The sequence below is a fragment of the Camelina sativa genome, chromosome 3, assembly GCF_030686135.1.
Source record: "Camelina sativa cultivar CO46 ecotype springtype chromosome 3, ASM3068613v1".
Classification (NCBI taxonomy): Eukaryota; Viridiplantae; Streptophyta; class Magnoliopsida; order Brassicales; family Brassicaceae; genus Camelina; species Camelina sativa.
Genome location: NC_141882.1, coordinates 3,431,355 through 3,445,051, shown reverse-complemented (window position 1 = coordinate 3,445,051; position 13,697 = coordinate 3,431,355). Strand labels below are relative to the sequence as shown.

The 13,697-nt window shown below is 32.9% G+C and overlaps 2 protein-coding genes across 2 annotated transcripts; both read left to right on the top strand.

The window, feature by feature from the left end:
* Positions 1-3,811: 3,811 nt before the first annotated feature.
* Positions 3,812-4,463, top strand: LOC147946548 (nuclear transcription factor Y subunit B-4). The gene has a single exon (XM_087508212.1). It carries the CDS (start codon positions 3,859-3,861, stop codon positions 4,276-4,278), a length of 420 nt encoding a protein of 139 aa, XP_087364338.1. The 5' UTR covers positions 3,812-3,858; the 3' UTR covers positions 4,279-4,463.
* Positions 4,464-8,211: 3,748 nt separating this feature from the next.
* LOC104767280 (sucrose nonfermenting 4-like protein) lies at positions 8,212-13,576 on the top strand. Its single transcript, XM_010491328.3, has 13 exons — positions 8,212-9,193; positions 9,345-9,432; positions 9,825-10,001; positions 10,274-10,396; positions 10,518-10,577; positions 10,768-10,857; positions 11,307-11,441; positions 11,606-11,750; positions 11,973-12,146; positions 12,549-12,612; positions 12,694-12,763; positions 12,965-13,082; positions 13,193-13,576. Exons 1-13 carry the CDS (start codon positions 9,069-9,071, stop codon positions 13,285-13,287), a joined length of 1,464 nt encoding a protein of 487 aa, XP_010489630.1. The 5' UTR covers positions 8,212-9,068; the 3' UTR covers positions 13,288-13,576.
* The last annotated feature ends 121 nt before the right edge of the window (positions 13,577-13,697 follow it).

Genomic DNA, 13,697 nt, shown 5'->3' with positions numbered 1-13,697 from the left:
TCTTTTCTTAAGGCAAATTGATATAGCTTAATACTATCATTTTAATCAATATTAACATTTTACAAAGTTTCAAAAATTAGGTTAAACAAGATTCACAGTATCTTATGTATATTGTAAGAGCTATATTGTATACAGCTTTCAAACTATTTAAAGGAAAAGTTTGTTATATAGAAAGATTCGTATTTGGTCAAAGAAATAAAAATTTGATAAATTGTTACCGAATAACGACAAAATTGTATTTCATACAATTATGATAATCTTATCTTGTTATTATTATTTAATCAATTATACTTTTAAAAAATATTAATTTAGTATTACAATTGTTTTGGCAAATGAAAATATTCCTATTTGGTCAAAGAAATAATTTTTTTCTAAATTACTATCGAATAACGACAAAAATGTATTCGATACAAACTATGATACTTTATCCTTTTTCCATCAGTTATACTTTAAAAATATATTAATAATTAGTGTTGTTTTGATAAATGAAAGAGATGAAAATATGATAAATTGCTACTGAAAAATGTATTCAGTACAAATTATCATAATTTTGTCTTTTTAAAAATATATTAATTTAGTAATAGAATGTGTTTAACATGTTAAATAGTATTATCAAATCTAATGATAATATATTTTATTTTTGCATGATGAGAGTGAAAAAATATATGATAATGTCTATATATAGAAAACTATAACATATTACAAAATTTTAATACATTACATAATAATGTACAAACCTAAGATGATATATCAAACTCTCATATGATAGAAAAAACCATCATGTTGTAGGAAAAGAGAAACAAACGTCATGTTTAAATATTATAAGGTAAAACCATCCAAAATACTATGAAAAATCTCCCATTATCTTTTTCTTAATCCAATCTTTTCTATTGCTAGAGTGAAATTTTCTCATTATATCAAACTAAAAAAAAATATATATTGTACATCACTTAATTTTAGTTTGGTTTATTTGACGTGAAGTGCTATAATTTTAGACTATTAGTTTTCTTTTGCCAAAATTAAATCAAAAAGTGTTAGACGAAACAAAATCTTCACCTTAAGCCAAGGTAAAAAAAAACTGTCGATGGATTTTGTGGCTCCAAAGTTAATATTGGGCTAAAAATAGAAGGATCCATGAACGTAAAAAAAATGAAACAAACTTATATCAGAAAACAGAAAGCCCATAGGGCTATAAAATCAGGTCGTCTTCTTCTTTTTCTTCTTCATCATGCACGTGCTCTTTTGTCCTTGGAACTAAATTAGTTTGTTGCGAAAAAATTGTTTTTGTAGAGAATTTGAACAAGACGAGCATGTGTGACCTTAGAGGGAAGATATTAGGAACATTTATTTTACTGTGTTTGCAACGGTGAGAGTTTTTGTTCTGATCAATTTCTTCTAGCTAGTGGGATTTAGAGATTTGATCCCCATGAAATAAGGGTTAATCCTTGCTTATTATTCTCTATCATATTTTTACGTTCATTGTTCTTATTTTATATAGTTACAGTATAATAAAAGCATTTGTTTACAATTAAACAAAAAAAAAACATTTTAAAGCATGCGAAACGTAAAATTGTTTTTAAATTTGGGTTCTGACTTGGAAAGAGAATAATAAACCAATACACATATTAATGAAAAGAGAGTAATATTATAAATGGACTAGAAAAGACAGCATTAACTAATTATTTATCATATTAGCAAGCAAAAAATGGGAGACCATTAATAACTTTCCAATTAAATTTCTAATTAGTAAGGAAAAAGTGAAATGCTTTTCACAAAAGAGATGAACAATCTAACTTTACATACACTTTTCTTTGTAATTTGGTTGTGCATGGTTACGTCAACCCCTGTTTCGAAGTATGTAGAACGTCTTTATAATGAAACGCATGATCCGGTTTTAAATGCCGTATTCTAAGTTCTTACGTAAATAACTAAATATATGTTTCTTCTATATAAAGATTATAATAATATTTAAACCTCGATAATACCATGAAAAGTACAGAATAGATAAAGGAAAATGCACTAATTAAAAACTCAGAAAAAAAAGAAGGAAATGTTCAAAAGTTTTCCTCTTCGTCACGTGAATAAAGCTAATAAGAGCAGAGAGTATATGTGATGTGACCTTCGATTAGGTGAATTTTTACGCAGTAGACTAATAAGTATTTGAACCAAAAAAAAAGACTAATAAGTATATGTTTTTTCTCAAAAACAAAGGTCAAATGCATGCGAGTGGGATATGATCCGTACTGGATTATTCGGATTACGTGCCTCGAATTTCAATTTTTTTTTCTAATATTAAGGTTTTGACATTCCACCTTGACAAAGAAAAAAAAAAAAGTTTTGACATTCCATAAGCCAACCATTGCTTCATCAAGAATAATTTCTTTACCAAAGTAGCTAGCCTCTAATCAAAATTAGGTCAACTTTATTTTTTCATTGTGGGTATTAATTCTCAGTTTTTCATTTAGAGCACTTCATACATTACTTTACTCTGATTAATTTATTTAAATAAGATTTTCAAGACACTGTGATAATATGAATATATTACGTATATAGTAGAAAATCGTTTATATGTTTCGATCGTAGCTTAATCCACGCATCATTAACCCTTCTATAGCTAACACATATGGATTTCAACAACTGTTATAGTAATATATATATATATGACAAGCAGTTTATACTAAATTAATATTTCAATCGAATGAACTCAGGACAGTTTTAGGAGAAAGGTACCGGCCGTAGACCAATAAAGTACGTCAATTTTCAAATTTTTGTTGAGTTATATCTGCAGATTTTGACTTAATGGGTTTTCGTATTCTAAAAAAGGAAAAGATCAAACACAAACAAGATTGAACACGTCAACACAATTTATACGCTTATGACGATTCCAGAGAACATGATGGTAACACAACCTATATTGTTAAATTTTAAAAACATGCATAATAATGAATATCAATTTTTAAAAAGTTTAATCAATCATAAACAAAACTGTATAAAATAAATAATAAGAAAATATAAAACTAATCTAAAAGTTGTCTAGATAGTTGAAAACATCTTATATTATGAAACAAAACAAAACTTCTAAAACATCTTATATTTTGAAACGGAACGAATATATATGAACTATTTTTTTTTTTTTTTTACTATTGGAATGCACGAGTTAATCTCATTTCAATATGTAATTGACAATTTGATGTGTAGTTAATATAGGTTGTCAAAAAGAACATTAAAAAGGTAAATACTAAATATATTTTTTTATTAGCATGATATTAACATTTTCTTTTAACTTTAGTTATATTTTTGGATATTTCTCTCTAAGAATACAATATAAGTAAATACAGTAAAATTTCAATAAACCAACGATATGATAGTTTATATATAGTTTAATTATAATGAAAACGTACGTTAACATGATTTCGATGGTATTGATGATCTTACAAAAATATATAGCATTGTCATATGATACGTACATAGATAGGATGGAGTTATATTTTGAATCACTTGGTTGCAAAATAATAAAATTGAAGAAATCAGAAACATGCATGAGTTATTCATTAATTAGAGGAAAATTAAACTAGTAATACTGTACATTTAATGATGATAATGAACTACATCCACAACATACTACTACATACTACACATATTGGCTTCACATACACACATCCATACAGAGACAGAATCTTAGATATAGTATGTAATAAATTAAAAGTTATAGGTTCAGTGCAAGGACATGATAGCACATCTACTCATACACATATACATCTATATATAGAGGGAGAGTCTCATATTGGATTACTCGTATAAAAAGGTTATAAGAGAGACGAGAGAGGTAACAGATTCATTAAAACAAGAAGAGAAAAAATGACAGATGAAGATAGGTTATTACCAATAGCCAATGTAGGGAGACTTATGAAGCAAATCTTACCATCAAATGCAAAGATCTCAAAAGAAGCAAAACAAACAGTCCAAGAGTGTGCAACGGAGTTCATAAGCTTTGTTACATGCGAAGCCTCGGACAAGTGCCACAGGGAGAATCGAAAGACGGTGAATGGTGACGACATCTGGTGGGCTCTCAGCACTCTCGGCCTTGATAACTATGCTGACGCCGTGGGTAGGCATCTTCACAAGTACCGTGAAGCCGAGCGAGAAAGAGCTGAGCACAACAAAGGTAGCAATGATAGTGGGAACGAGAAAGGACCCAGTACTAGAAGTGATCTACAGAGTCAGTCGACAAAGTTTATTAGAGTTGTTGAGAAGGGAAGCAGCTCCACGGCCCGTTGAACTAGAAATATATTGATGTTCTCTGAATCATTTACTATGAAGCCAAGAAAGATCTGTAGAGAAACAAAAAGAATTCAGTAATGTTGAATCGTTAATACAATGTATATGTCTGTAATAATTGCTTTAATTATAACTGATATTTTCTAGATACATATAAAGATATGAGATTTCTTTTTGCAAGCAAATAAGGTGTAATTCAGACTTCGAGTATTGGTCGGTTTGAACCAGTGGAAGATCTCAATGATAGTGGAGAAGATAGCATAAACAAGGTATAGCAAGATAACTTTTGTTCTTTTTTTTTTTTGGTATGTGAATTAGTAATTAGGAAGATTAGAAGAGGTTTATGCGTGCATAGATCAATATTTCGAAAGGCTACATACATAAACATGATTAGACTACAAAAAAGAAGAGATTTATGTGTATCTTACCGCATAGATCCATCGATGGATCTGTTTCAGTGGTTTGATCTGTGATATTTTTCATCCCCATATGCCTTATGGAGCCTGAGCTAGTACGTTAACCAAAATAAAGGAGCTAGCATTGGGACTTAGACCATTTAAAATGAAATTCTTATTACAAGGAATACGATTCCTAAAGAAGTCAGAACGTAATTAGTTCACATTAATGGAAAGAAGCTTAGAAAGTTGAGACTTGCCAGAATTTTGTTCACATGTAAGCAGGTGAAGCACAAGATAAGATAATTCCAATTAAGTTAAAGTCAATACATTTTTTCTTCGCAGAAACAGCCGATGAATTAAGAACAACCAATAGGGGAGATGAGCTGTTTTTTTTTTTTTGTTTATCGTAAAACTAAAGAGTCAAAAGGGTCTAGCTAGGGTTTGAATGGAGAGCGTTGTAGGTTCAGAATTCCAAATATAACCCTAAGAATCTGAGGACCACAACCTTATGGGTACACTAAACCCAAAAATTATATATGAATTTTGAAGATTTGTATATCTTATGACATGTTCACTTTATGGTTATTTGCAAATGGGTGATTTTAAATCATCAAATTAAAAAGAAAGTAAGAAATGATTCATCAAAGAAAGATGCAACCTATAGTTTATGTAGAGTTTTCTTTGGGACCACTTCTCAACTATCTTATGTTCTTGTTCGAATCAACTAGGATTAAGCAAGTAACATATATAAGAGATTAGTTCAAAGAGACAAAAGCTGAAATCACAAACATCAAGATCTTTATTTGTCAATAACTATACCAAGATAGTAAGTAACATTCCATAGTACATTTTAAACTGTTAGTATACCAATGTGGTAACACCCAATGCTTTGGTATGTACTACTATCAACCTTAACAATGTTATATCTGACATCTATGTACTGAATTATTATAGGGATGAATGTTTGTTTCCATTGGCTAAAACCATGGAATCGCGGCATTGAGCTCCTGCACAGGCAGGCAGCGATGCCTCGGGAACCATGAGCGCGAATATTTTAAGGTAACAACAAGTATAAACCACATCTGATGTACCCATTGTGAAGGACAAAGAGAAAGATGAATAGGACAGGTCCATGTGAAATATAATAGCTTATTATGATGATTTCACAAATACACTAGCTTTGAGGTTGCAGCATGGACAAAGATATACATTAGCTTATTATGATGAATTTACCTACAACCGTTTATTTTACTCAAGTTGTTGTACTTGATTCCCATAAGAATCCCATGAGCATGAGATGCACCCTTGTCAAAAATTCTTCATGTAAAAGGAAAGAGCTGTTTGATACCACTTATTTTTTTCCAGAGTTCTTTTATGGGGAACAACTCAATTTAAAGCATCTTCAAAATTTAACGATGTTTGAAAAAAAATATTTCAGATAATTAGGTTTTAGTTTAAATGGGGAGAAACTATATAATACAATTATTTAACAAGATTCGACCTTTAAAATATATTGGATGGCACATCACTTCTAAAAACGAATCTAATAGAACCAAACTTAATACAAATACTGCCAATGCATTCGTTGATCCACCACCTCTATTCTATTAATAGGAAGAACCAATTAGCAACTTTGGCTATTATATGAAGATGTTGTACGTAGACATATGTGTGCACTTTTCAAATTGGTTTGTGCCACTCCAAATCGAATTCTTCTTCGCAAAATAACTAAACCTCTAAAAAATCCTAACTCAAAACAGTACATTTTAGTTTGGCTCATCGATTTACTTTTTTTTTTTTCTTATATTGAACTCTAATTCTTAACAGCTGTTGATATCGCTGTCACTTGTGTGTTATTTTTTGCATAATTCATGTGTCGACATATTTCATATTTTCATTGTTCTATTTTTTTTTCTCTTTCACTTCGTGCATATTTTAAATCTCAATATATTACTTCGCTGCATAAACCGTATCTTCTATTTCAGTAAAAAATTTCCTTCTGGTTTTTAACTCCTAGAAAATTCATCACGTCGAGAAAGAAAGGGCTCTCTTCGCTAGCTCATAAAAAAAAGTATGTTTTGTTCAAAAAAAAAAAAAAAAATTCATCATGTCAAATTTATGAAGAATGATCAATTAGCAACTTTGGCTGTTGTGTTCATATGTGTGCACTTTTCACATTGTTATTTTATTGGTTTGTGCCACCTAAATCCGAGTTCTTCTTCGAAAAGTAACCAAACCCCTAAAACCCTAATTCAAAACACATGTTTTTTTTATTGAACTCAAATTCTTAAGAACTGTTAATATCGTTCTGTCACTTCGTGCATATTTCATATTTGTTTTGCATTTGTCTTTTTTTTTTTTCACTTAAAGCATATATTTTAATTCTCAATATACATTATTGTTCACTGCATAAAACCTTATCCTTCTATTTCAGCAGAATATTTCCTAATGTTTTTAGCTCGTAGAAAATTTCATCACTTCAACCTTTTCATTTGACATCTTGTTATATTTTTATAGGGTAGCATTCATCAATAGGACGATTGTAATCTATTTGGATCTCTGGAAACAAAGGAGTTTGGTGGAAACTTCGTTAGGTCACTATAAAGTTGTATCCAAGAATTCCAACATTGCAATTCATGTATTTATAAGAAGAATGATAGCTAATCTATCATCGTCTTCAAAATAGAAAGTCAATTTTACTGTTTTAGTTTTTAATAATGTAGTGTGTTTTTCATATGTTTTGAGCTTAGCTAGAGAAATCTAGACTCGAACCTTTTTTATCTTCTTCAAGGATGTGTTTGGGCCAAGTTTTTGGGGTTTGCCATCACTTAACAATACTACCGAGACTAAACCTACGAGAGAATAATGAGTTTTCATGGATATGCTCAAAACATGAGGTCTCTTCTATAATTAACCTCAAATGACAAATCATGTCATCCGGATACAAGACACGATTTTCTTCCCTGTACAAAATTGTATTTATACCCTAAGATAACGGGTTGGTGTGGGATGTAAATATTTGTTTTCTTTAATCTAAGATATTCCACTACGAGTTGAAAAACAAATACTAAAACTGAAGAATTTGAAATGACATTTTTTTTTTTGGCTCAAAGTACAATTAGAAATATATAATATGAATGATGAGGATTAGAAAAGTCATGTATATAATTTCTATTTTTATGTTATGAATAAAATCATTGTTTATTCTCGGAAACATATATGTTATTCTCGTCAATCAATTCCAAACGTTTTGATGATAGTAAAATTTGTCTTGTTTAATTTTTGGTTTGAAAATTATAAAAGACAAATCAAAATTTTAAAATGTCAAAGTATATTCACATAAAAAAAAACACACAATTAATACCATTTTCATTGTAAAAAAAAAAAAGGATCGTCGTCTAATGTAATGTGATAGGATATGATTTATTTAGTTAGTTGACTAAAAATAAATATCAGATGCTAATTTACGCCAAAGAATAAAAAACACTATTTGCTAATATACTTTTTAAGAATAGAAAAAAGGAGAAGAATATTCAGTTAATAAATTGTAAAATTTATAGGAAAAATGTTATTCGGGAAATTTTTGTATATAATATAGTCAGTAAAATGAAAAAAAAAAAAATGAAAAAGGGAAAAAAAAAAATCATATCTGTGTCGATGGGATTAAAAACAAGAATTGCATTACGCAGCGCTTCTTCGCCCCTCAGATTCTTTCTTCTTCACATTCGATAGAAAGAGACCATAACCATCTCTCTCTCTCTCATTCCCCCAGATCCAAACAATGCCATCCCCACTCTCTCTAATTAGGGTTCTTACCTTCTTTTCAAATCCCTAATTCTTTGCTTCTATCAATTTCCCGATCATCCAGCTCTCTTCTCTTCTCTACTCTCTCTCTCTCTCTCTCTTCCCCAATTCAAAAGATCAGAGCCGCGAATTCAACCTTTCCCTTTCGATTTTTTATTCAGCTAGGGTTTCCAGGTCGTGTATTGTCATCAGTTGACCTTTTGATTTCTTATATACCCAGATCGTTCCGTTGTTTGAGTTTTAGGGCAAGGTTTTTTTTTTTATATCTTTTCTCGTGTTGGTGATAATTTCTATCTAGGTTTGGGAGAGTTCGGTAATTTCGTTGTAGATCGTGATTTGGGATTTTAGGGTTTCGGTTACTGGGTGGCTAGGATTTATGGTAATTATCGAATTTGGACTCTCTCTCTCTCTCTCTCTGTGCATGTGTTAGGCGTTGAAGTTGGGAGTTTTCCTCAAAACCGTGTCTTCTGCTGAAGGAGTCAAGATACTTTTTTTTTTTTACTCACTGAGAATCGATTGAGAGGTATTTTTTAGGAATTAGTGGTTTTGTGGATTGTAACAAACTATATAAAAACCACTGGGGAGGGGATGTTTGGTTCTACATTGGATAGCAGCCGTGGAAACAGCGCTGCCTCAGGGCAGCTTCTTACTCCCACCCGCTTTGTCTGGCCTTATGGAGGTAGAAGGGTTTTTCTTAGCGGATCTTTCACCAGGTGAGATGAACTGTGAGCTACTACTACTAGGATTTTTCTATTACAGGAAACAAATTTAAGGTTGCTAGTGGGATTATGTGCTCCCTAATAGTATTTCATTGGGGGGGTTTAGGACTCCATGGACTGATTTCTAAAATGGGCATGTGAGCAGGTGGACAGAACATGTGCCATTGTCACCGCTTGAGGGCTGTCCTACTGTTTTTCAAGTCATTTGCAACTTGACGCCTGGATATCATCAGGTTAATAATCTTGTACTGGAGACCTTTTCCATGTTACTGTTGTATCCAGTCTCTGGATGCTTAACCTATGCAATATGCATGAGAATCTTATATACCTCTGTCATAGCTGGACAATTTTGGCTAGAAAAATTCGAATTTCCCTGGCTAACTGATTAAATTTTTGCTTTTTACATCACCATCAACATTACTAAAAACTCTAAAAAAACTTATATTTTGGGTTCTTCATGTTGTATTGATAGCTAAATCACTTCTTCTTATGAAGGCTACAGAGTGTAGAAATTCATTTATTTTTGCACTTGGATGTACTACAGTTAACATAGCTGTAATTATTACAACATCAGATACTTAAGAAGCCACTAATGTTACATTCAGTTATTTTTATTCTCATGCAGTATAAGTTTTTTGTTGATGGGGAATGGCGGCACGATGAGCACCAACCGTTCGTAAGCGGAAATGGTGGAGTAGTGAATACAATATTTATAACTGGACCAGATATGGTTCCTACTGGTTTTAGCCCAGAGACACTCGGCCGGTCAAATATGGATGTGGATGATGTCTTCGTGCGAACAGTAAGGAATCTGACCCTTTCTTTTCCAATATGAAATGTTTATTCTTGCTTATGTTTCCTGTGTTGCTTCTAGTTTGGTGTCTCGTAATTTTAACCTGTGACTGGTATTCATCAGAGTATCATTTTAACTTTTCCTCAGTAATGTATAAGTATGATTGATTGAGACCATTTTTTATGATGTATAAAGCAGGAACCATTAAGTTCCATTAAATTGTCTCTGAGACTACACTAAATTGAGTTTCTGACTGCTTTTATTTGGTGATTATATTGTAGGCTGATTCATCCCAAGAAACTATCCCTAGGATGTCAGGGGCTGATTTGGAGGTCTCTCGTCACCGTATATCTGTTTTATTATCAACCCGTACTGCATATGAGCTGCTACCTGAATCGGGCAAGGTATGAATTTTTTTTCCCTATTGCCTGATTATTGATGATTTCTGTCTTCATGTCCTATAGATATCGTAAGACTTCTGGCTTCTTACTCGGATATTGTCTAAGGTGATCGGAAATTTTACAGGTTATTGCATTGGATGTTAATTTACCAGTGAAGCAAGCATTCCATATACTGTATGAGCAGGTCTGCTCTATTTTCCAATTACCCTTGTGTCAGCTTCTGTTCTCTTTGGGATGTTCATCTCTCTGTCTCTCACATTCACGTAAACATTCTAATATAGTTGTATCCAGACCTGAAAAGGGAAGGACGTGGAAATTAAACGAACTATAGCTTTTTTGGCTTTCTGTTTTATGCTAATTCCAGATGCTTTCAGGGAATCCCTTTGGCTCCTCTTTGGGACTTTGGTAAAGGCCAATTTGTTGGAGTTCTTGGTCCACTAGACTTCATTCTAATACTGAGAGAGGTTGGCCTCTCTACAAACTGTTCTTTTCTAGAGCATTTCTTTGAGTTACATGAGTTCTTGCTTTCCGTTAGTTCCTGCTACTATCCCATATTGTTTTTTGGCTTCCGGTGGGCTTGTGTTTCATTTGAGATATCAATACATCTTTTGCAGTTTAAACTCATCTTCTTAAGGATATTGGTTTTCTTTCTACGGAGCCCTTTTAAGTCATGCCGAGTGTTGAACCAGAAAAATTCATGCTGAGTAGGACCTGTGGGGATAAATATACTAGTGTGGGGCTCACAAATATTTGTGTTCCTTGTCTAAACTTGTGATTTAATTTGCAGAATTATAATAGAGTTACCTAGTTTCTAAGTATATTACCTGGTGTGATATATCTGCAGATTTTCTACTAACTTTCTCAACATGAAATTTCACTCTTGCATGGTAATTACAAACTTGTGAAATTGCAGCTGGGAACTCATGGATCAAACCTGACAGAGGAAGAGCTTGAGACGCATACAATAGCAGCCTGGAAAGAGGGGAAGGCTCATATTAGCCGACAATATGATGGAAGTGGGAGACCATATCCTAGGCCACTTGTTCAGGTGTGATTTTCACAGTTGCATTATTGACTTTCTTGTAGCTTCGCTTCTGTTTGCCTATTCTCTGAACATAGCCTTGTCCTATAAATTTCTTTTGCATGTTACAGTAAAAAATCTAGTATGTTTTTCTTTCTTGCTATTATTAATGTTTCATAAATGGCTATCAGGTTGGACCCTATGATAATCTGAAAGACGTTGCCCTGAAAATTTTGCAAAACAAGGTTGCAGCCGTTCCGGTTATATATTCGTCCTTGCAGGATGGTTCATATCCGCAGTTACTGCATCTTGCTTCGCTATCAGGCATATTAAAATGTAAGGTGCCTTCGTTTGTGAATAAAACACTGATAAGCGCGCCGAATTTGCCATACAACCTTTTTAGTATATGACGTGCATATGATTCTTCCATTTCCAAAATTTTCCCACTTCTTCATTTCTCCAAATTCTGTGAAGGGATGGGAATTAGAGACTATAGTTGCAATTGACTGTCCAAACTTCAGTTTTCCTGTTGACTCTAAATTAAGCATAATCTTCCAGGTATATGCAGATACTTTAGACATTCGTCTAGCTCTTTACCAATTCTTCAGCAACCCATTTGTTCAATTCCCCTGGGTACTTGGGTCCCTAGAATCGGAGAATCAAGTAGCAAACCTCTCGCTACATTGAGACCACACGCCTCGTTGGGTTCTGCGCTCTCCTTATTAGTTCAAGGTAATACTTTCTGCTCCTTTTCACTAATGTATTATTCAAAGCTCATCTATCTCATCTGCAACTTGAGACTAACCTCTACATCTCAGTGAAAATTTTCATCATAGATGGTAATATCACCAAGTAGCTGAACACATGAGTTTCTTCGACCTGTCTAGTCAAAGTTGTTTAACAGAGCATCATATTGATCAAATAACCTGCTTTAGATGTTACGACCACTATTATAATTGTTACAACGTGAGTAAACTAACCAGGTTTTAGAACATGGAAAATTTTTTGTGAAAAATAAAGCAAATATATTTCTCGTGGTGCATTGCATTCGATAACCTTTCTCTGTTTCCTTACGTATGGAAATGAATGAAATGTCGTGCTTTATATATCTCTCGAGTTTTCTGGTTATTACAGCTGAAGTTAGTTCAATTCCGGTAGTGGATGACAATGACTCGCTTATTGACATATACTCTCGAAGGTAAATCTCTAATAGACATGATAGGTCTTCTGCATTCCATTTTTTGTGTCCTCTGATCTGATGATATTTGTAATGGTGTAGTGATATAACTGCTCTGGCTAAAGATAAGGCATACGCACAGATTCATCTTGACGACATGACGGTTCACCAGGTAAGCCTCTCATCATAAACCAAAGCCCGTCCTGTATCTCATCAAGCTTTTCTTTTTACGAGTTTACTTAAGAAGTCGTGTCTAACCTGCCTATCTATCATTGGAAATGTCTCCTCCTTTGTAATTTATTTATACATAATTAGAAGAATGGGAAATAGATAAAAAGTTATAATAAAATGGAGAATGTGTTTGTGGTTTCAGGCGTTGCAGTTGGGGCAAGATGCGAGTCCGCCATATGGAATCTTCAACGGGCAGAGATGTCACATGTGCTTGCGCTCGGATTCTCTTGTGAAAGTGATGGAGCGGTTGGCAAATCCAGGTACAGTCTCTCTCTCGCTCTCTCCCATAGAGTCTGTCAGCTTTGTTTCTCCTATATTTGAAAAACGAACATCAGATGAGAGGAATGTGTGTGCATAACAAACAAAACAGGTGTAAGGAGGCTGGTGATAGTGGAAGCAGGGAGCAAACGTGTTGAAGGTATCATATCATTGAGCGATGTTTTCCAATTCCTGCTCGGTCTTTGACTCCCACCACAGCAAAACAACCTCCTCAAAACTTTTTTTTTCTTCTTTTTTGTTTTTTTTGTTTTTACCCTCATTTCCTCAAATCAAACTACCCCAAACAATTTGCATCATCTTATTTTTATTTTTATTTTTATTTTTCATCTTGCAAGGAATTTGTAAATTTGCTACGAACCTCTTCATCATTGTTTTCTTTTTCTTATTATTATTTTTGTTGTTTTAGTTGAACGGGTTTCCCATTCTTGTGAAGATATTGGCTACTACGGGAATCTTTTACTAGTAGCTTCTCTCAGCTTTTTCTTCCCACTTTTTTTTTACCCCCCTTTATGTTGAATATTTCGCTTCATTACCTATTCTAAAAGCAACAACAGCATGAGAATAAGAAGCTTACCAGATAGCTGTTTACAAATAAT

Excerpts from the sequence above, each read along its gene's own strand:
- LOC147946548 (XM_087508212.1), top strand. The coding sequence starts at position 3,859 with ATGACAGATGAAGATAGGTTATTACCAATAGCCAATGTAGGGAGACTT.
- LOC104767280 (XM_010491328.3), top strand. The coding sequence starts at position 9,069 with ATGTTTGGTTCTACATTGGATAGCAGCCGTGGAAACAGCGCTGCCTCA. Across the intron at positions 9,433-9,824 it reads TGACGCCTGGATATCATCAG|TATAAGTTTTTTGTTGATGG; the intron begins GTTAATAATCTT and ends ATTCTCATGCAG. Across the intron at positions 12,613-12,693 it reads ATTGACATATACTCTCGAAG|TGATATAACTGCTCTGGCTA; the intron begins GTAAATCTCTAA and ends GTAATGGTGTAG.